Source organism: Oncorhynchus mykiss, chromosome 7, assembly GCF_013265735.2.
Source record: "Oncorhynchus mykiss isolate Arlee chromosome 7, USDA_OmykA_1.1, whole genome shotgun sequence".
NCBI lineage: Eukaryota > Metazoa > Chordata > Actinopteri > Salmoniformes > Salmonidae > Oncorhynchus > Oncorhynchus mykiss.
In genome coordinates this window covers 70,969,193-70,992,595 of record NC_048571.1, presented here as the reverse complement: position 1 = coordinate 70,992,595, position 23,403 = coordinate 70,969,193, and the positions used below count along the sequence as shown (strand labels likewise).

General features: G+C 42.7%; 1 protein-coding gene across 1 annotated transcript in view; it reads left to right on the top strand.

Moving 5' to 3' along the window:
• LOC110528387 (dihydropyridine-sensitive L-type skeletal muscle calcium channel subunit alpha-1) overlaps positions 1–23,403 on the top strand; it is a 48,342-nt gene that overhangs the window by 7,180 nt on the left and 17,759 nt on the right. The window contains exons 3-20 of the mRNA XM_036983978.1: positions 850–989; positions 1,183–1,325; positions 2,906–3,058; positions 3,146–3,351; positions 8,950–9,053; positions 9,153–9,298; positions 9,425–9,506; positions 9,646–9,806; positions 10,763–10,988; positions 11,242–11,449; positions 11,685–11,805; positions 12,107–12,321; positions 12,542–12,611; positions 12,724–12,856; positions 17,874–18,003; positions 18,286–18,345; positions 19,008–19,114; positions 19,266–19,353. Of these exons, the coding sequence (XP_036839873.1) occupies positions 850–989; positions 1,183–1,325; positions 2,906–3,058; positions 3,146–3,351; positions 8,950–9,053; positions 9,153–9,298; positions 9,425–9,506; positions 9,646–9,806; positions 10,763–10,988; positions 11,242–11,449; positions 11,685–11,805; positions 12,107–12,321; positions 12,542–12,611; positions 12,724–12,856; positions 17,874–18,003; positions 18,286–18,345; positions 19,008–19,114; positions 19,266–19,353 (2,493 nt within the window). The remainder of the gene's footprint in view (positions 1–849; positions 990–1,182; positions 1,326–2,905; positions 3,059–3,145; positions 3,352–8,949; positions 9,054–9,152; positions 9,299–9,424; positions 9,507–9,645; positions 9,807–10,762; positions 10,989–11,241; positions 11,450–11,684; positions 11,806–12,106; positions 12,322–12,541; positions 12,612–12,723; positions 12,857–17,873; positions 18,004–18,285; positions 18,346–19,007; positions 19,115–19,265; positions 19,354–23,403) is intronic.

The following is a 23,403-nucleotide window of genomic DNA, read 5'->3' as shown; positions in this document are numbered from 1 at the left end:
TGTGAAACTGCTTACACATGCCCTTACCCTGGTGGGATGAATAGTCAGGCCCTATTAAGAAATCATACCTCAAATAGAACATGTTACCCATGGCCACTTGCTGGTGTATCTGTCATCACAGGTGTATTTATCGCTTGCCCACGCTCAAGATCCCGTTTCAAGTTCAACTTTAAGTTAATTTGCCAAGTTATGATACAGGCACAAAAGTATATACAAATTAGATGTTTTGTAAGTCAAGAGCCCCTATGTAACAGACCGTAAAAATATAAATAAGCCTGAGTAGCCTGATTAATTGATATACTGCTTTGTAGATTTTAAAAAATGAAGGCAGATAATTGTGTATACTAATAACCATTATCTCTAAACAATAAGTCCCACTGAGATAAGGAAGATCTTTCTGGAGGGAGACCTGGGTGCTGTCTGAGTATTATGTGAGGGATGTGAAGGGTTAATAAAATCAGACAGGGCAGTGAGTGAGTAGGTGCCATTTTAGGGATCTTAGCTCTGAAGTGTTCAGTTGTTAGTCAGCGGGGCCATTCCCTGTATGCCTGGCCTGTAATGGGAGAGGAGAGACACAAATACACAGACCAGGGAGCTATACTGGGGGATTTTTACCAAGCAGGATCAATGACTTAGTCAGATTAACTCTTGTAAATACTACAAAATGACTCAATATTCCCTGTGTAGTGTAAAAAGAATATACTAGAAATGGTTGTTATCAGTTATAGCATGTTTGGAGCATTTGCTACCAAGCAGAATCAATGAATTGTAGTCCATTACACATAGAAATATGGGAACTGTAGTTAGTACTTCATGATACCCTAACAAGCCGTCATTGATGTTTTACAGGAAAGTCTGGAGTACATCTTCCTCATCGTCTTCTCCATAGAGTGCTTTCTAAAGATAGTATCCTATGGATTTCTATTTCACGAGAATGCATATCTACGGAACTGTTGGAACATACTGGACTTTGTCTGTGTGTCTGTTGGGTAAGTAGGGACAACGGATATGGAGATGGAAATGTACTGCCATGTTATAACTTTTCTTTCTGTGAACCCATATGATGTTGTTTATCTCCCTTTGTGCTCCTCTGTCTTTGAACTTCTTCCCTCTCCCTGTGTCTCTCCTCTCCCCTCTCTTCTCCCCCTCTCCTTATTCTCCCCCCATTCTCTCCCTCTCCAGGCTGTTCGCAGTCATCGGTGACTCCATCACCTATATCAGTGGTGTGGAGGCTCAACCAGGGGAGAAGGGAGGAGGCTTCGATATGAAGGCCCTCAGGGCGTTCAGGGTGCTCCGGCCCCTCAGGCTGGTCTCTGGAGTCCCCAGTAAGGATCACTGTAAAATAGAGACCTTGTAGCAGTCATAAGGGCAGGAAATCAGCAGAAGGCAAGGCAGGTTAAAGTATAGATTTATTTACAAGTCTTGGTGATCCATATAATACAACATATTCAAACAAAAAGTAATCATAGTTTTACAATATAGATACAATGGCAACAGTCAAAATAAATAGCCTCTGAATCTGGCTTAACCAGTCCTGAATGGACACAGGTATATAGGGCAAGACAGCCTCCCCTTGAGAAACCAAAATGAATCTGCCTTTAAGGACCTCAAACACAAGGCCTATTGTATGCACTGGGCACAACCAAATGGGCAATTACCAAGAAACTGGTTCATTTAGGGCAATTTCCATATCAATCATTACTTAATTATACTTAATTATGATATAACATCACAGTTCCTAAACTGAACACTTTTATCTCAACTCACAGTAGGCATAGGATACTGACTCTGAGGAGTCACGTGACACCACTTATTTGTTGCGTTCTATCTCAGTATTTGGTGCCTTGGCGTGACGGAGAAACCAGACAAACACGGAGCGATCCAAACAAAAGACATCAGAGAAATAAAATAACCAAACACTTTTTTCTCACTAGTGTAGCCTAGTTTGTAAACTCTGCAAACAATATGTCTAAATTCTAAGTATGAGAACGGTAAATTAACGCGATAGCCCTAGCCTAATACATTTAATGAATTAACAGAAATGGTTGATATAAGCAAACACTAACATTCTAAATTACTGGGAAATTACGAGAATTAAGGAGTAAATTATTTGCGGAGAATTCGGGCGCATTCAAAACAATGATCGCCCTATTGTCACGGGAAGCAGTGAGCCCGTTGCCCCCGTTACAGGAAGCAGAGAGCACGTTGCCCCCGTTACAGGAAGCAGAGAGCCCGTTGCCCCCGTTACAGGAAGCAGAGAGCACGTTGTGTCTGTTACAGGAAGCAGAGAGCACGTTGCGTCCGTTACAGGAAGCAGAGAGCACGTTGCGTCCGTTACAGGAAGCAGAGAGCACGTTGCCCCTGTTACAGGAAGCAGAGAGCACATTGTTTCCGTTACAGGAGGCAGATAGCACATTGCCCCCGTCCGTTACAGGAAGCAGAGAGCACGTTGCATCCGTTACAGGAAGCAGAGAGCACGTTGTGTCCGTTACAGGAAGCAGAGAGCACGTTGTGTCCGTTACAGGAAGCAGAGAGCACATTGCGTCCGTTACAGGAAGCAGAGAGCACGTTGCGTCCGTTACAGGAAGCAGAGAGCACGTTGTGTCCGTTACAGGAAGCAGAGAGCACGTTGTGTCCGTTACAGGAAGCAGAGAGCACGTTGTGTCCGTTACAGGAAGCAGAGAGCACGTTGTGTCCATTACAGGAAGCAGAGAGCACGTTGGTGGTGAGAGGAGCCTAGTGCTCACCACAACCACATTCCGAAAAAACTTTCCTTCAGCGACAGTGCTAGTGTCAAATACAACTTGATTTGGATAATTCCAGTGAGTTTGCAGTCTGATTAAGTTAACTTAACATTGGTCGACTACAAGGCCTATGACGTTTATAATGTGTGGTCACCCTCCAGGCCTGCAGGTGGTGATGAATTCCATCCTGAAGTCCATGTTACCTCTGTTCCATATCTCCCTGCTGGTATTCTTCATGGTCACTATCTATGCCATCGTGGGACTGGAGCTCTTCAAGTGCAAGATGCACAAAACCTGCTACTACACAGGCACAAGTAAGGAACAGAACACACATTTATGCATATACATGCACAAGCACACACACTCACCATGCCTATATATTTTCCCCAATTATCCTTCAGATATCATAGCCACGGTGGAGAATGAGAAGCCATCTCCTTGTGCCCAAGCCGGGAACGGGCGGCGCTGCACCATCAACGGGACAGACTGTAGGGCAGGTTGGGCCGGACCCAACAACGGCATCACACACTTTGACAACCTGGGCTTCGCTATGCTCACTGTTTACCAGTGCATCACTACCCAGGGCTGGACCGACGTGTTATACTGGGTACTGTATTACATCCCCCCCTATACCCATATACTGTATATTACTACTGTATTGTATATCTCTGATTTACCCCACTTAATGAAGTTCAAATTTCAAAAAGGCACTTGCATATTTGAGCTATCTGGTTGTAAGAGCATGGTAACAACGACGTCACTTAAAAGAAAAGAGAAACCCGCACACTGCTCTTGCTAGTATCACTCTTTTTTTTATTGACTGTTACCCATCGGCCTCATGGCATTCGTCAAAAGCTCTGAAGAAATCCAAGAGGCCAACACATAAGCTTAAATAAAAAACAGTGATACTAGCAAGAGCAGTATGCAGGTTTATCGTTTCTTTTAAGTTGCCTCAATTAATGTAGCCCATATCTGTACTATCACTCTGTCTCATGTCTGTCTCTCCATCTCTCTTTCTTTCGCTCTCTCTCTCTCTCTCTCTCTCTCTCTTTCAGTGCATGCTGGGAGTGGTTTGTAGTTGAGAGGCTGTGTGGAGGGCTCTGTCCTTACTTATTTTCTTGATTCTTTCCTTAGTCTTCTCTTCAAATGTTTATTTTCTATGGTGTAAGTTCAACACACTGTTAGTTTAGCGGTACCCACAGTTTTTTTTTCAAAGTTAGGGAACAGGAAGAGGACAGAGTTTTAGTTTCCTGGGGATTTGAATGGTGTGGTATGCGCGATGGCTTCGCAGCCTAAAGCGGAGGAAACACTGTCGTTACGTCGTAGATTCAGGTGTGTCCTGATATGGTGGAGGAGGTTCAGCTCGCGGTCTGCGAACAGGCAGGAGCTGAATTCATACATTCCGCATCCAGAATGAACAAAGATGTGGTTGTGTTCATGAAAATAGTACATTTGGTAGGTAGTGCCAATTTCTCCTCTTTCGACTAGGGTGGTAGTTGCAAATCTGTGGGGTTTCCTAGCACAGTGTGTGGGGATTTGCCAGTGTTTTGAGTGTGGGGATTTTGGGCATAAAGGTACATAAAGGCTGTAGACAAGGTGAGGGCACAAGCGCCAGTTGGGGAAATCAAGGTCAACGTGCAGGTGAAGCTGGGTCTAGTCAGGCTATAGATGGTGGTGTAGATGAGGCTGGGTCTAGTCAGGCTATGGATGGTGGTGTAGATGAAGCTGGGTCTAGTCAGGCTATAGATGGTGGTGTAGATGAGGCTGGGTCTAGTCAGGCTATGGATGGGGGTGTAGATGAAGCTGGGTTTAGTCAGGCTATGGATGGTGGTGTAGATGAGGCTGGGTCTAGTCAGGCTATGGATGGGGGTGTAGATGAAGCTGGGTTTAGTCAGGCTATGGATGGTGGTGTAGATGAGGATGGGCCTAGTCAGGTTCTGCTAGTGGATGAGGAGAGTATAGTGGGGAAGGGCAAGCAACTAGGGGTGGTGGAGGAGGGTGTCAGGCGGAAGAGGAAAAAGAGGGAGAAGAAAGGAGGTGGGAGGGGAGAGACTGGTGTGGTCAAAGGCACTAAGGAACCTTTGCCTGGTGCTGGGGGGGAGGTTCCGACTAGAGAGAAAGGGCAGGTGGTCAGAATGGGAGATGCAGATGAGGAGGTCGAAGGTGAGTCTGAGGAATAGGACAATGAGGAGGCTTTATTTTCAGACTCTTCCCCAATGGGTCCAGAGCTGTCAGCCTGTCAGGCAGAGGTGTCAAAGTACACGATGAGGGAACTGTCAAGGTTCCTGAATGAGACTGAAGGGAAAAAGGTTAATCTTGAAGCTTTTTTTGAAAGTTTGTAAGGTCAGTACAACACGCAATGAAAAATGAGGGGCATGGTATCCTCTTACCAAGGAAACGTTTTAGGTTGAGGAAGTGGGTCACAAACGTGCGTAAGGGTCGACCTTCAGATGCTGTTTAGATGAATCGTTTTTTTTCTGGCACTGGGGCTTTTTGAGCTTTGTTATTGGTCTCTTTCATTGCGGGCCTTTCTCCCACTTATGGAGACTCTTCAGGTAGGCTCACTTAATATAAATGGTGCCAGAGATGCAGGAAAGAGGAGTGTGTTGGGTGAATATGTAAAACCCCAAAAAGTACAGGTGTTGTGTCTGCAGAAGACTCATAGTGATGCGATGAATGAAGTCAATTGGGGGCTCTGGTGGAAAAGGGTAAGTGTGCTGAGTTGTGGAACAAATGTTAGTGCAGGGGTGGCAGTCCTTTTTGCACCGGGTATGGTGGTAAGAATTTGCTCCGTAAAAAGGAGGTGTGTAGGGGTAGACTGCTTGTAGTAAAAGCAGACATTAACAACAAAGGTTTTGTCCTTATAAATGTGTATGCACCTAACACAGGGAGAGAGGGGGGGGGGGGGGGGTGTCTTAGACAGGAAATCTCACAGGTAGCGCCTGAGGAGACGCTGGTGGTAGGCGTGGACTGGAACTGTATGATGGATTTTAGGAAAGATAGAAATGGGGAGGAGTCTCATTCAGGCTCAGTGTGGTGTTTAGAGACATCATTAAAAACATCTACAGGATCGGTGTCCTTCTCGTGGGACTGTTGAGCTAACGTAGGCTAATGTGAGTAGCATGAGGTTGTAAGAAACAAACAAAAAAATCTTAGAACATAGACATATCTGATGTGGGCAGAAAGCTTAAATTCTTGTTAATCTAACTGCACTGTCCAATTTACAGTAGCTATTACAGTGAAATAATACCATGATATTGTTTGAGGAGAATGCACAATTATGAACTTCAAAATGTATTAATAAATAATTTAGGCGCATTTGGGCAGTCTTGATACAACATTTTGAACAGATATGCAATGGTTCATTAGATCAGTCTAAAACTTTGCACATACACTGCTGCCATCTAGTGGCCAAAGTCTAAATTGCGCCTGGTCTGGAATAACACATTATGGCTTTTCTCTTGCATTTCAAAGATGATGGTACAAAAAACCCTCATGTTTTTTCTTTGTATTATCTTTTACCAGATCTAATGTGTCATATTCTCCTACATTCATTTCACATTTCCACAAACGTCAAAGTGTTTCCTTTCAAATGGTATCAATAATATGCATATCCTTGCTTCTGGTCCTGAGCTACAGGCTGTTAGATTTGGGTATGTCATATTAGGTGAAAATTGAAAAAAAAGGGTCAGAATCTTTAGAGGTTGCAGTTTGACCTAGTGGATGTTTGGAGAACTAAACATCCCAACACATGACAGTATACATGGGTGAAGGTCTTTGGGGCTAGGGTGAGTGCAGCCTGACTAGAGCTGTTTTACATGTCCAGGAATCAGAGCAATAGGCTGTTGGGCGCTACCATTCTCCCGGTGGGTTTTATGGATCGCCACATGAACATGGCTTGGCTGTCTATTTCACCAGGGCCTCAGCAGGAATCTAATTGGAAGTTTAATGTAAATCTCTTACAAGATGCCACGTTTTTTTTGCTCAGGTTTCCAGACTTTTTGGGAAAGGTGGGGGCAGCGAAGAGAGGAGTATGAGTCTTTGAGTCAATGGTCGGATGTGAAAAAAGTCAAAATTCTGCTTTTCTGTTAACAGTATACAGCTCTCTCATCCTCAGAGGCTAGGAGAGTATTGGGGGAACTCGAGCGTAGTATCAGTGAAGTGGAGGTAGAGCTGGTGGGGCAAGGCAATGTAGGCCTCCAAGGCTAATTTAGCTGAATCACGTAGGGACCTGGGCAGTTTTTTCCAGGCATATTGTGAACCGGGACACTCAATCACGGACAACTTGTTCTTAATCATCAGCGTGTTGGACTTGTCGAAAGTTTCTAATGTGAACTTTGGACTGGTCTCTTTAGATCAAGAGAAGGATTTTGATAGAGTGGACCATGAGTATCTGTTCAATGTGATGTCTGTGTTTGGGGAAAGGTTTTTGGCTTGTGTGAAGATGTTGTATGCTGGGGCATCATGTATGGTCAAGGTGGGAGGGGGGCTCAGTAGGCCGGTCTGGATGAGGCGGGGCATTAGACAAGGATGCCCTCTATCGGGCCAGTGCCGCTGACGTTTCTGGGATGGTCAGTGATGGGCAGGATATGCAGGCACTAGAGACTAGTCTGAAGGTGTACGAGAGAGCTTCTTCAGCTAAGATGAACTGGGGCAAGAACAAAGCCCCCGCTACAACCCTCCCCCCACCAGTTTGCAACACATGATGGATTTTTTTCTGGTTGGGTCATCTCTGGCTGAGGGAGGCAGTGTTGTACATGTCCGTCCACAAAGGAGATAGCAGATATTTTACCTATGTCAAATATTGTGATTCATTGGGCTGCAGAATGTTACAACATGTCTGCTAATTAATTGATATAAATGTTGAAAAGGTTTGGATTCAAACTGCAGCCTTGTCTCACACCTCGACATTGCAAAAATAATAATGTTCTTTGGTTTTGGATTTTTATTGCACACACGTTTTCTGTGTACATACATTTGATTAAGTCATACACTTTACCGCCAAGCCCACTTTGGAGAATTTTGAAGAATAGAACTTCGTGCCAAATAGAATCGAATGCTTTTTTATAGTCAATATTGTAAGCAAAGAGTGTACTTTGTATATCTGGAAAGTAGCGCGATTTTTTATTTGACCTTTATTTAACTAGGCAAGTCAGTTAAGAACCAATTCTTGTTTTCAATGACTAGGAACAGTGGGTTAACTGCTTGTTCATGGGCAGAATGACAGATTAGTACCTTGTCAGCTCAAGGGTTTGAACTTGCAACCTTCTGGTTACTAGTCCAAAGCTATAACCACTAGGCCCCACTAGGCTACCCTGCTGCGATGGTTGGGGAGAAAGTCAATCTGACATTTACTTATTACATTTTTTCTTGAAGAAAAGTTTTAATTCATAACTTCAAAATGCTTTCCCAAGTTGCTGTTTATGCAAATTCCTGTGTAATTATCGAGGTCTGATTTGTCTCCAATTTTGTGGACAGGGCAGATGAGCCTCTGGTTTCAGAAATCAGGGAAGCAGCAAGAAGTTAGTACCATGTTGAACAATTTAAGCACAGCATTTTGCAACTCACATATGCTGTTTTTCAGCATTTCATTTCTGATGTTATTTTGACAACAGGCCTTCTTTGGTTTTATAGATTTTAGCTTTTCATTTAGTTATTGTTGGGTTATTGAGTAATCTAATGGATTTTGGTTGTTTTTAAATGACTGATTGAAGGATGTTAAACTTTGCTCAAATGTCTAATTGGGTATGCTGTAAGTCTTTTTGTGGGATGTTTTTGTATAGATTATCAAAATAGGTTTTCCAAATTCATTAATCTTGTATGGCTAATTCTTGTAGCTTTGTTCTGCTTAAATTGTTCCACATGTCCCACAACTGATGTTGTTCAATTGCGTTTTCAATTTCAACAAGTGTCTTGCTGTTATAATTCAATGTTTTGCATTTCAGTGTATGTTTATACTGTTTCAGAGTTTCAAACTATTCCTAGCTTAGCTCTGGGTTGTTTTGTAACTTATGTTTTTCATTTGACATTTGTTTTAGATTGTTTTACATTCGTTATCAAAATGTTTTTTGCTTCTAATGTTTTCTTTGGTTTTCTCTCTCTCTCTCTCCATCTATCTCTCTCTCTTTCTCTCTCTCTCTCCCTCTTCCCCTGTCTCTCCACCTCTCTTTCTCTCTCCCCCCATCTCTCTATCTCCATCTCCTAGGTGAATGATGCTATTGGTATGGAGTGGCCATGGATGTATTTTCTGACTCTCATCTTGGTTGGCTCCTTCTTTGTGCTCAACCTGGTCCTGGGCGTGCTCAGTGGGTAAGTGGAGACACACACACACATCGCCTGGTATGTCTCTCTTTCTCCTCCATTTCTCTCATTTTTATATTTTCTCTATCTCTCTTTTACCTCCGTCAGTGAATTCACTAAGGAGCGAGAGAAGGGCAAGGCGCGCGGAGAGTACACAGAGATGAGGGAGACCCAGCAGCTGGATGAGGATGTGAAGGGCTACATGGAGTGGATCACACAGGCCGAAGTCATGGACGCCGACGGGGAGGGACAGGGTACTTATAGCTTCCTAACCCAATCACCAACACACAACAGGATCAATTAGAATATAATAGAAGAGTACAATATGAGTCAGCCCTTATCAAACAACATGCAGTGACAACAGTGTCTCTTGTCCCAAGGCCTGCTACCCCTGGAAGATGGAGAATCTGAGGCAGGGAGTCTAAAGGACATGGACACAATGCAAAAAATCATGTACTACTAGTAAGTACACCAACACCTGCCTCTGACTGGGACAACACTCAGGTGTCTTAATGAAAGGAAAACAGACCTCATGAGTCTGACACATCTCCTAACATGACATTTCTTCATCTCCTCCTCTCCCTCATCTCTCACTGTTCAGCAAGCTTGCTCGTAAATGGAACATTTTCTTCCGGCGTAAGTGTCTTGTGTATGTGAAATCCCGTATGTTCTACTGGTGGGTGATCTTTCTGGTGTTTCTGAACACGCTGGCCATCGCTACTGAACACCACAAGCAGTCCCAGCAACTCACTGAGTGGCAAGGTCAGTATCTACACATATCTATAGCATATCTACACACATTTTTTTATTTTATATTTTACCTTTATTTAACGAGGCAAGTCAGTTATAACAAATTCTTAATTTCAATGATGGCCTAGGAACAGTGTGTTAACTGCCTTGTTTAGGGACAGAATGACAGATTTTTACCTTGTCAGCTCAGGGATTTGATCTTAAACGAACTGGTGGCAAGGTCACTATCTACACATATCAATAGCATATCTACACATATCTACAGTATGTATATAGAATAAACCGATATATATATGTAACTGAGTTAGGAGTGTGCCATAAGCTTACTCTACAACTAGCTTAAAATGTTGCCAATGTAGCTAGCGAATTGGATCCTTTTCTATAGCTCAATTGCTTGGTTGTCAAGGAAGGTGGTCCCGGGTGTTTGCAATTAGATGATCACTAGTTCAAGCCTGGTACGGGACAGGGACATTGGAGGAAGCAATACTGTCTCACTGCCTCTCCTTCTCTCTCCCTGCCTCCCCTCCTCTCTCACTGCCTCTCCTTCTCTCTCCCTGCCTCTTCTCCTCTCTCACTGCCTCTTCTTCTCTCTCCCTGCCTCTCCTTCTCTCTCCCTGCCTATCCTTCTCTCTCCCTGCCTCTTCTCCTCTCTCACTGCCTCTCCTTCTCTCTCCCTGCCTCTCCTTCTCTCTCCCTGCCTCTTCTACTCTCTCACTGCCTCTCCTTCTCTCTCCCTGCCTCTTCTTCTCTCTCCCTGCCTCTCCTCTCCTCTCCTTCTCTCTCCCTGCCTCTCCTCTCTCTCTGCCTCTCCTCTCTCCCTGCCTCTCCTTCCCTCTCCCTGCCTCTTCTCCTCTCCCACTGCCTCTCCTTCTCTCTCCCTGCCTCTTCTTCTCTCTCCCTGCCTCTCCTTCTCTCTCCCTGCCTCTCCTTCTCTCTCCCTGCCACTCCTTCTCTCTCCCCCCTCCCAGACACTGCCAACAAGGTTCTGCTGTCTCTGTTTGCCATTGAGATGATAATAAAGATGTATGCTCTGGGCCTCCAGCAATACTTCATGTCTCTGTTCAACCGCTTCGACTGCTTCGTGGTCTCCACCGGCATTCTGGAACTCATCCTGGTCCGCATGGACGTCATGACCGTCATGGGCATCTCTGTGCTGCGCTGCATACGACTGCTAAGGCTGCTCAAAGTCACCAAGTAAGACTTTTACAATAGGCTGCATTAGGATTGCAGGTGTGTTAGTGATGGACTGGACCAAAAGCCTGCACACACCATGGCTCTCCAGATTGGTCCAGTTAATTTATTGATACGTTGATTGATTGTGTCTTACATCCTCATCCCCCAGAGGGCAATAGCTAATCAGGAAGTAGGTAACAGTCCCCCCCTCCTCTCTCTCTCTCTCTCTCTCTCTCTCTCTCTCTCTCTTTTTCTCTGTGTGTGTGTGTGTCAGGTACTGGACATCTCTCAGTAACCTGGTGGTATCCCTGCTGAACTCCACAAAGTCCATTGCCTGCCTGCTCCTCCTCCTCTTCCTCTTCATCGTCATCTTCTCTCTGCTGGGCATGCAGGTGTTCGGGGGAAAATTCAACTTCCCCAACCAGCCCAAACCCCGCAGCACATTTGACAGCTTCCCCCAGGCCCTCATCAGTGTCTTCCAGGTAGGGAGGAATACACAACCAATCATCATTATAACACAATTAGCACACAATGTGGGAAAGATGATATGACCATCTGGAGGTGCATATGAAGCTGTATGATATGTAGATGTTGGAAATTAGAGCTTGCTTTTTGTTTGATTCCCTCTGGAAAAGGCTAATAATTTCCCTCTCTCTCTCTCTCTCTCTCTCTCTCTCTCTCTCTCTCTCTCTCTCTCTCACTCTGTCTCTCTGATAGATCCTGACGGGGGAGGACTGGAACGCTGTGATGTATGATGGCATCATGGCGCATGGCGGTCCCACAATGCCCGGGATCCTCGTCAGCATCTACTTCATCATCCTCTTTGTCTGCGGAAACTGTATCCTCTCTGTGTGTGTGTATGTGTGTGTGTGTGTGTGTGCGTGTGTGCGCGTGTGTGTGTGTGTGTGTGTGTGTGTGTGTGTGTGTGTGTGTGTGTGTGTGTGTGTGTGTGTGTGTGTGTGTGTGTGCTGTGTGTCTGTGTTGAGTCTGCACACATGAATTGCTAGTCTAAACTAAAACCAACCAAACTCAGTCCAACCCCTCTATCAGACAGAAATCTGACGGTCCTACTGTCCTTGGGTAAATAAGTGTCTCTCTTACATTGCCGACCGTAATTACCTTTGACCCTTAGCCCTCAGACATCCTGCTGAATGTGTTCCTGGCCATCGCCGTGGACAACCTGGCGGAGGCCGAGAGTCTGACCATGGCCCAGAAGGAGAAGTCTGAGGAGAAGAAACGCAAGAAGCTGCTCAGGGCTAACATGCCTGACAAGGCAACAGAGGAGAAGGCACTCCTGGCCAAGAAGTTGGCAGCAGAGAGGGCTAAAATAGAGGGCATCCCTACTACTGCCAAGGTCAGGGCCCATGCGATCATAATAGAATGATTATTATAAGGACATGGAGAACCTGATCCTAGATCAGAGCTCCTACTCTGAGATGCTTTATGAAAACAGGTCCAGATATTTCACACGGTCAACTATTGTCCACAGACAGACCTGCCCCACAGTGGACATCAGTGTAGCCGGTGGGATACAACCCATGCTCCCTCTAATAAAAATGTTGTTTATGTCACAGCTGAAAGTAGACGAGTTTGAGTCCAACGTGAATGAGATCAAGGACCCCTTCCCCCCTGCTGACTTCCCTGGTATATCCCACTATCTCACACACCTCTGGGCACATCCATGCAATGGAATCTGGATCTAACAGAATTCAGAATTTAGAACGTGTCACGTTCTTCTGTTCTTTCTGTCGTCCAGGCGATGATGAGGAGGAAGAGCCTGATATCCCTGACGCCCCGAGGCCCCGACCAATGGCAGACCTGCAGCTGAAGGAGGAGGTGGTACCGATTCCAGAGGCCAGCTCCTTCTACATCTTCAGCCCTGAGAACAAGTAATGATCATGATGTTGATGATGATGGTGATGATGATTATGATGATGGTGATGGTGATGATGTTGATGATGATTGTGATGATGATTCTGTTGATAATGATGATTATGTTGATGATGATGATGATGATGATGTTGATGATGATGGTGATGATGATGGTGATGATGATTATGATGATGGTGATGGTGATGATGTTGATGATGATTCTGTTGATAATGATGATTATGTTGATGATGATGGTGATGATGTTGATGATGATGGTGATGATGATTCTGTTGATAATGATGATTATGTTGATGATGATGGTGATGATGATGTTGATGATGATGATTATGTTGATGATGATGGTGATGATGATGGTGATGATGTTGATGATGTTGATGATGTTGATGTTGATGGTGATGATGATTATGTTGTTGATGATGGTGATGATGATGATGATGATGATGATGATGATGATGATGATGATGATGGTGATGGAGATGATGATGATTATGATGGTGATGGAGATGATGGTGATGATGATGGTGATGGTGATGGTGATGGTGATGATGATGATGATGATGGTGATGATGATGATTATGATGGTGATGGAGATGATGTTGATGTTGATGATGATGATTATGATAGTGATGGTGATGATGGTGATGATGATGGTGATGATGATGAATGAATTAGGATGGTGATGATGGTGGTGATGATGATGATGAATGAAATAGGATGGTGATGATGATGATGAACGAATTAGGATGGTGAAGATGGTGATGATGACGATGACGACGATGATGATGATGATGATGATGAATGAATGAATTAGGATGATGATGATGGTGATCATGACAATGATGATGATGAATGAATTAGGATGGTGATGATGATGATGATGATGATGAATGAAATAGAATGGTGATGATGACGATGATGACGATGATGAATGAATTAGGAGGGTGATGATGATGATGATGATGAATGAATTAGGATGGTGATGATGATGATGATGAATGAATTAGGATTGTGATGATGACAATGATGATGATGATGATGAATGAATTAGGATGTGATGATGATGAATGAATTAGAATGGTGATGATGATGATGAATGAATTAGGATGGTGATGATGACAATGATAATGATGATGATGATGAATGAATGAGGATGTGATGATGATGATGAATGAATTAGGATGGTGATGATGGTGATGATGACGATGATGATGATGAATGAATGAATAAGGATGGTGATGATGATGATGGTGAATGAATTAGGATGGTGACGATGATGATGATGATGATGTTGATGATGAATGAATTTGGATGGTGATGATGATGAATGAATTAGGATGGTGATGATGATGAATGAATTAGGATGGTGATGATGATGAATGACTTAGGATGGTGACGATGATGAATGAATTAGGATGGTGACGATGATGATGATGATGATGATGATGATGATGGTGATGATGATGGTGATGATGAATGAATTAGGATGGTGATGATGATGATGAATGAATTAGGATGGTGATGATGATGATGATGATGATGATGGTGAATGAATTAGGATGGTGATGATGATGATGATGACGGTGAATGAATTAGGATGGTGATGATGATGATGATGATGGTGAATGAATTAGGATGGTGATGATGGTGATGATGATGGTGAATGAATTAGGATGGTGATGATGATGATGATGATGATGATGATGATGATGATGATGATGATGATGATGATGACGATGATGATGATGGTGAATGAATTAGGATGGTGATGAGGATGATGATGATGATGGTAAATGAATTAGGATGGTGATGATGGTGAGGATGACGATGATGATGATCATGAATTAATTAAGATGGTGATGATGATGATGAATGAATTAGGATGGTGATGATGATGATGAATGAATTAGGATGGTGATGATGATGATGATGATGATGATGATGATGAATGAATTAGGATGGATATGATGTGATCATGACGATGATGATGATGAATGAATTAGGATGATGATGATGATGATGATGATGAATGAAATAGGATGGTGATGATGATGATGATGATGATGATGAATGAATTAGGATGGTGATGATGACAATGATGATGATGATGATGATCAATGAATTAGAATGGTGATGATGATGATGAATTAAATTGGATGGTGATGATGACAATGATGATGATGATGATGAATGAATGAGGATGGTGATGATGGTGATGATGATGAATGAATGAATCAGGATGGTGATGATGGTGATGATGACGATGATGATGATGAATTAATGAATTAGGATGGTGATGATGGTGATGATGATGATGATGAATGAATGAATTAGGATGGTGATGATGATGGTGAATGAATTAGGATGGTGATGATGATGATGAATGAAATTGGATGGTGATGATGACAATGATGATGATGATGATGAATGACTTAGGATGGTGGTGATGATGATGGTGAATGAATTAAGATTTTGATGATGATGAATGAATTAGGATGGTGATGATGATGATGAATGAATTAAGATTGTGATGATGATGAATGAATTAGGATGGTGATGATGATGATGAATGAATTAGGATGGTGATGATGATGATGATGAATGAATTAGGATGGTGATGATGATGGTGAATAATTAGGATTGTGATGATGATGAATGAATTAGGATGGTGATGATGATGGTGAATAATTAGGATTGTGATGATGATGAATGAATTAGGATGGTGATGATGATGGTGAATGAATTAGGATGGTGATGATGATGATGAATGAATGAATTAGGATGATGATGATGGTGATCATGACAATGATGATGATGAATGAATTATGATGGTGATGATGATGATGATGATGGTGAAGGAATTAGGATGGTGATGATGGTGAGGATGACGATGATGATGATGAATGAATTAGGATGGTGATGATGATGATGATGATGATGATAATGAAACAATTAGGATGGTGATAGTGATGATGATGATGATGATGAATGAATTAGGATGGTGATGATGATGATGAATGAAATTGGATGGTGATGATGACAATGATGATGATGATGATGAATGACTTAGGATGGTGGTGATGATGATGAATGAATAAGGATCGTGATGAAGATGATGGTGAATGAATTAGGATTGTGATGATGATGGTGAATGAATTAGGATGATGAATTACTTAGGATGGTGGTGATGATGATGAATGAATAAGGATGGTGATGAAGATGATGGTGAATGAATTAGGATTGTGATGATGATGAATGAATTAGGATGGTGATGATGATGATGAATGAATTAGGATGGTGATGATGATGATCAATGAATTAGGATGGTGATGATGATGATGGTGAATCAATTAGGATGATGATGATGAATGAATTAGGATGGTGATGATGATGGTGAATAATTAGGATTGTGATGATGATGAATGAATTAGGATGATGATTATGATTGTGAATGAAGTAGGATGGTGATGATGGTGAGGATGACGATGATGATGATGAATGAATTAGGATGGTGATGATGATGATGATGATGATGATAATGAAACAATTAGGATGGTGATAGTGATGATGATGATGATGATGAATGAATTAGGATGGTGATGATGATGATGATGAATGAATTAGGATGGTGATGATGATGATGAATGAATTAGGATGGTGATGATGACGATGATGAATGAATTAGGATGGTGATGATGATGATGATGAATGAATTAGGATAGTGATGATGATGATGATGATGAATGAATTAGGATGGTGATGATGATGATGAATGAATTAGGATGGTGATGGTGATGATAATGAAACAATTAGGATGATGATGATGATGATGATGAATGTATTAGGATGGTGATGATGATGATGAATTAGGATGGTAAAGATGATGATGAATGAATTAGGATGGTGATGATGATGATAATGAATGAATTAGGATGATGATGATGATGATGAATTTATTTATTTTTTTATTTTTATTTTACCTTTATTTAACCAGGCAAGTCAGTTAAGAACAAATTCTTATTTTCAATGACGGCCTGGGAACAGTGGGTTAACTGCCTGTTCAGGGGCAGAACGACAGATTTGTACCTTGTCAGCTCGGGGGTTTGAACTCGCAACCTTCCGGTTACTAGTCCAACGCTCTAACCACTAGGCTACCCTGCCGCCCCATGAATGTATTAGAATGGTGATGATGATGATGATGATGATGATGATGATGAATGAATTAGGATGATGATGATGATGAATGAATTAGGATGATGATGATGATGATGATGATGATGATAATGAATGAATTAGGATGATGATGATGATGATGAATGTATTAGAATGGTGATGATGATGATGATGATGAATGAATTAGGATGATGATGATGATGAATGAATTAGGATGATGATGATGATGAATGTATTAGAATGGTGATGATGATGATGATGATGATGATGAATGAATTAGGATGGTGATGATGATGGTGATGATGATGATGTTGATGATGATGATGGTGATGATGAATGAATTAAGATGGTGATGATGATGATGATGATGAATGAAACAGGATTGTGATGATGATGGTGATGATGATGATGAATGAATTAAGATGGTGATGATGATGATGATGATGATGAATGAAATAGGATTGTGATGATGATGATGGTGAATGAATTAGGATGATGATGATGATGATGAATGTATTAGAATGGTGATGATGATGATGATGATGATGATGATGATGAATGAATTAGGATGATGATGATGATGAATGAAATAGGATGGTGATGATGATGATGAATGAATTAAGATGGTGATGATGATGATGATGATGAATGAATTAGGATGATGATGATGATGAATGAAATAGGATGGTGATGATGATGATGATGGTGAATGAATTAGGATGATGATGATGATGAATGGATTATGATGTTGGTGTTGTGTGGTTATTTTAGCCTCCTTATTTGACTGCCAGTTACTCAGTATAGAAGTCTGCAGCCTGTGATGTAAGCTGTGTCCCCCTCCAGGTTCCGTAAGCTGTGCCACCGCATCATCAACGCAACCACTTTCACCAACACCATCCTCCTCTTCATCCTCCTCAGCAGCATCTCCCTAGCCGCCGAGGACCCCATCGACCCCATGTCCTTCAGGAACCAGGTGCCCACAGATATGCCTGCTGTATCATTCACCCCCTTATCTCAAAGGGAAAATCACTTTTTTCAGTAAAGTTTTTAAATTTTGACAACATAACTGACACAAGGGGGTTTCTCTACTTTATTGCTCTGTAGTGTATGAGCAAAGTAAATAAAGCATCACTGTCTTAGTGTACACAGACTGCCTTACCTAGACTATGAGGAGGTCTACACTGGAGATTCTGCTAAAGGACTCTGGTGCACTGATACTGCTCTGAGATGATGTTGCCCTGTCTCTGCTGTGTAGGTGCTGGCCTCCGCTGACGTCGTCTTCACGTCAGTATTCACCGTGGAAGTTGTCCTCAAGGTAACCAGGCACGGCTTGTCTTTTCCACTACTAGTAGAGTTGTACTGGTTGAATGGGATATTTGTCTTACATGAAAAGTACATTTACATTACCAAGTACATTAATGGGTTAACCTTTTACTGCAGTGGGCTAAATCAGGGTCACACAGAGTGTTTCTTGGTAGTCTTAAACACATCCACTGAAACAAAAATATACACATGGTTAAGGGCTTTAAAGAAAGACGACACCTTTACCATGTCAGATATAGAGTTTAAATGTATCCAATGTTGAGTTTGCATCCCAATGTTACACTTTATATACATAGACTGTTTGGCATACAAATACCGGATTTTCATCATAAAAAATAAATACATCACTAATTATGAAATTATGAAAAATATGAATAACATTCCTCCCATGAGGCCAAAGAGGGTGCTTTCGGTCATTGACCCCAGGAAAGGGCTACACACTTAAATTGTTAATGTGACAAACTCTCTCGACAATATGTTACATCCACTTTTGCAGCACTTAATTTATTTTTTATTGTGCACTGCAGAAGAGTTCTACAGTATATGTTTTCACATGAGCAGCTGTGGTTCATGTGGGTTCATGGTTTGTTGCTTTGAGAGGGTTTATGTGTCAACCAATCTCATCATGTCAGAATCCATCCTCCTCTCCCCTAGATGACCGTATATGGAGCCATAATGCACCCTGGCTCCTTCTGCCGGAACTCCTTTAATATTTTGGATCTGATAGTTGTCACCGTATCCCTCCTCTCCATGCTCATGGAGTAAGTAGTCCCTGGGAATGTAAAATGTCATTGCACTCCTGTGACAACTGAATCTAACGTGCTCGATATATCATTCAGTTATGAGTGTGTGTCTTTGTCCAGGTAGAAATACAGATTATAGACAAGCAAATGTTGTGCCTGCCCTATCTAGGTCCAGTGCTATCTCTGTGGTGAAGATCCTCAGGGTGTTAAGAGTGCTGAGGCCCCTAAGGGCCATCAACAGGGCTGAGGGTCTCAAGGTGAGCTTACCAGTGCAATCCACCTGTCCCCCTGTCCTCCTGTCCTACTGTCTACCCCTCACCTATCCCCATCACAACTCTACTCCTCCACACATCTACTCCTTTACACCTCTACACCTCTAATCCTCTACTCCTCTATACCTATACTCCTCTACACTTCTACTCCTCTATACCTATACTCCTCTACACTTCTACTCCTCTATACCTATACTCCTCTACACCTCTACTCCTCTACTCTTCTACACCTCTACTCCTCTACACTTCTACTCCTCTATACCTATACTCCTCTAATCCTCTACTCCTCTAATCCTCTACTCCTCTACACTTCTACTCCTCTATACCTATACTCCTCTACACCTATACTCCTCTACACTTCTACTCCTCTACACCTATACTCCTCTACACTTCTACTCCTCTACACCTATACTCCTCTACACTTCTACTCCTCTATACCTATACTCCTCTAATCCTCTACACCTCTACACCTATACTCCTCTACACTTCTACTCCTCTACACCTATACTCCTCTACTCCTCTACACCTCTAATCCTCTACACCTATACTCCTCTACACTTCTACTCCTCTATACCTATACTCCTCTACTCCTCTACACCTCTACACTTCTACTCGTCTACACCTATACTCCTCTACTCCTCTACACCTCTACTCCTCTACACCTATACTCCTCTACACTTCTACTCCTCTACACTTCTACTCCTCTACACCTATACTCCTCTACACTTCTACTCCTCTACACCTATACTCCTCTACGCTTCTACTCCTCTATACCTATACTCCTCTACTCCTCTACACTTCTACTCCTCTACACCTCTACTCCTCTACTCCTCTAATCCTCTACTCCTCTACACTTCTACTCCTCTACACCTATACTCCTCTACACTTCTACTCCTCTACACCTATACTCCTCTACACTTCTACTCCTCTATACCTATACTCCTCTACTCCTCTACACTTCTACTCCTCTACACCTCTACTCCTCTACACCTATACTCCTCTACACCTCTACTCCTCTACACTTCTACTCCTCTATACCTATACTCCTTTACACCTCTACTCCTCTACACTTCTACTCCTCTACACTTCTACTCCTCTACACCTCTACCCCTCTACACTTCTACTCCTCTATACCTATACTCCTCTACACTTCTACTCCTCTACACTTCTACTCCTCTACACCTATACTCCTCTACACTTCTACTCCTCTACACCTATACTCCTCTACCCTTCTACTCCTCTATACCTATACTCCTCTACTCCTCTACACTTCTACTCCTCTACACCTCTACTCCTCTACACCTATACTCCTCTACACTTCTACTCCTCTACACTTCTACTCCTCTACACCTATACTCCTCTACACTTCTACTCCTCTACACCTATACTCCTCTACACTTCTACTCCTCTATACCTATACTCCTCTACTCCTCTACACTTCTACTCCTCTACACCTCTACTCCTCTACACCTATACTCCTCTACACCTCTACTCCTCTACACCTCTACCCCTCTACACTTCTACTCCTCTATACCTATACTCCTCTACACTTCTACTCCTCTACACTTCTACTCGTCTACACCTATACTCCTCTACTCCTCTACACCTCTACTCCTCTACACCTCTACTCCTCTACTCCTCTACTCCTCTACTCCTCTACTCCTCTACACTTCTACTCCTCTACACTTCTACTCGTCTACACCTATACTCCTCTACTCCTCTACACCTCTACTCCTCTACACCTCTACTCCTCTACTCCTCTACACCTCTACTCCTCTACACCTATACTCCTCTACTCCTCTACTCCTCTACACTTCTACTCCTCTACACTTCTACTCCTCTACACCTATACTCCTCTACACTTCTACTCCTCTACACCTATACTCCTCTACACTTCTACTCCTCTATACCTATACTCCTCTACACCTCTACTCCTCTACACTTCTACTCCTCTATACCTATACTCCTTTACACCTCTACTCCTCTACACTTCTACTCCTCTACACTTCTACTCCTCTACACCTCTACCCCTCTACACTTCTACTCCTCTATACCTATACTCCTCTACACTTCTACTCCTCTATAACTATACTCCTCTACACCTATACTCCTCTACACTTCTACTCCTCTACACCTATACTCCTCTACTCCTCTAATCCTCTACTCCTCTAATCCTCTACTCCTCTACACTTCTACTCCTCTATACCTATACTCCTCTACACCTATACTCCTCTACACTTCTACTCCTCTACACCTATACTCCTCTACTCCTCTATACCTCTACTCCTCTACTCCTCTACTCCTCTACACCTATACTCCTCTACACCTATACTCCTCTACACTTCTACTCCTCTATACCTATACTCCTCTACACCTACACTCCTCTACACTTCTACTCCTCTACACCTATACTCCTCTACACTTCTACACCTCTACTCCTCTACACTTCTACACCTCTACTCCTCTACACTTCTACTCCTCTATACCTATACTCCTCTACACTTCTACTCCTCTATACCTATACTCCTCTACACCTATACTCCTCTACACTTCTACACCTCTACACCTATACTCCTCTACTCCTCTAATCCTCTACTCCTCTAATCCTCTACTCCTCTACACTTCTACTCCTCTATACCTATACTCCTCTACACCTATACTCCTCTACACTTCTACTCCTCTATTCCCCTACTCCTCTATACTTATACTCCTCTACACCTATACTCCTCTACCCTTCTACTCCTCTACACCTATACTCCTCTACACTTCTACTCCTCTACACCTCTACTCCTCTATACCTATACTCCTCTACACCTATACTCCTCTACACTTCTACTCCTCTACACCTATACTCCTCTACTCCTCTATACCTATACTCCTCTACACCTATACTCCTCTACACTTCTACTCCTCTACACCTCTACTCCTCTATACCTATACTCCTCTACACCTATACTCCTCTACACTTCTACTCCTCTACACCTATACTCCTCTACTCCTCTACACCTCTACACCTATACTCCTCTACACTTCTACTCCTCTACACCTATACTCCTCTACTCCTCTACTCCTCTACACTTCTATTCCTCTACACCTATACTCCTCTACTCCTCTACTCCTCTACACCTATACTCCTCTACTCCTCTACTCCTCTACACCTATACTCCTCTACACTTCTATTCCTCTACACCTATACTCCTCTACTCCTCTACTCCTCTACTCCTCTACTCCTCTACACCTATACTCCTCTACACTTCTATTCCTCTACACCTATACTCCTCTACACTTCTACTCCTCTACACCTATACTCCTCTACTCCTCTACACCTATACTCCTCTACACTTCTACTCCTCTACACCTATACTCCTCTACACTTCTACTCCTCTATACCTATACTCCTCTACTCCTCTACACCTCTACACCTATACTCCTCTACACTTCTACTCCTCTACACCTCTACTCCTCTACACCTATACTCCTCTACACCTATACTCCTCTACTCCTCTACACCTATACTCCTCTACACTTCTAATCCTCTACACCTCTACTCCTCTACTCCTCTACTCCTCTACACCTATACTCCTCTACTCCTCTACACCTCTACTCCTCTACACCTCTACACCTATACTCCTCTACACTTCTAATCCTCTAAACCTCTACTCCTCTACTCCTCTACTACTCTACTCCTCTACACCTATACTCCTCTACACCTATACTCCTCTACTCCTCTACACCTATACTCCTCTACTCCTCTACACCTATACTCATCTACTCCTCTACTCCTATACACCTATACTCCTCTACACTTCTACTCCTCTACTCCTCTACTCCTCTACACCTATACTCCTCTACACTTCTACTCCTCTACACCTCTACTCCTCTATACCTATACTCCTCTACACCTATACTCCTCTACACTTCTACTCCTCTACACCTATACTCCTCTACTCCTCTACACCTCTACACCTATACTCCTCTACACTTCTATTCCTCTACACCTATACTCCTCTACTCCTCTACTCCTCTACACCTATA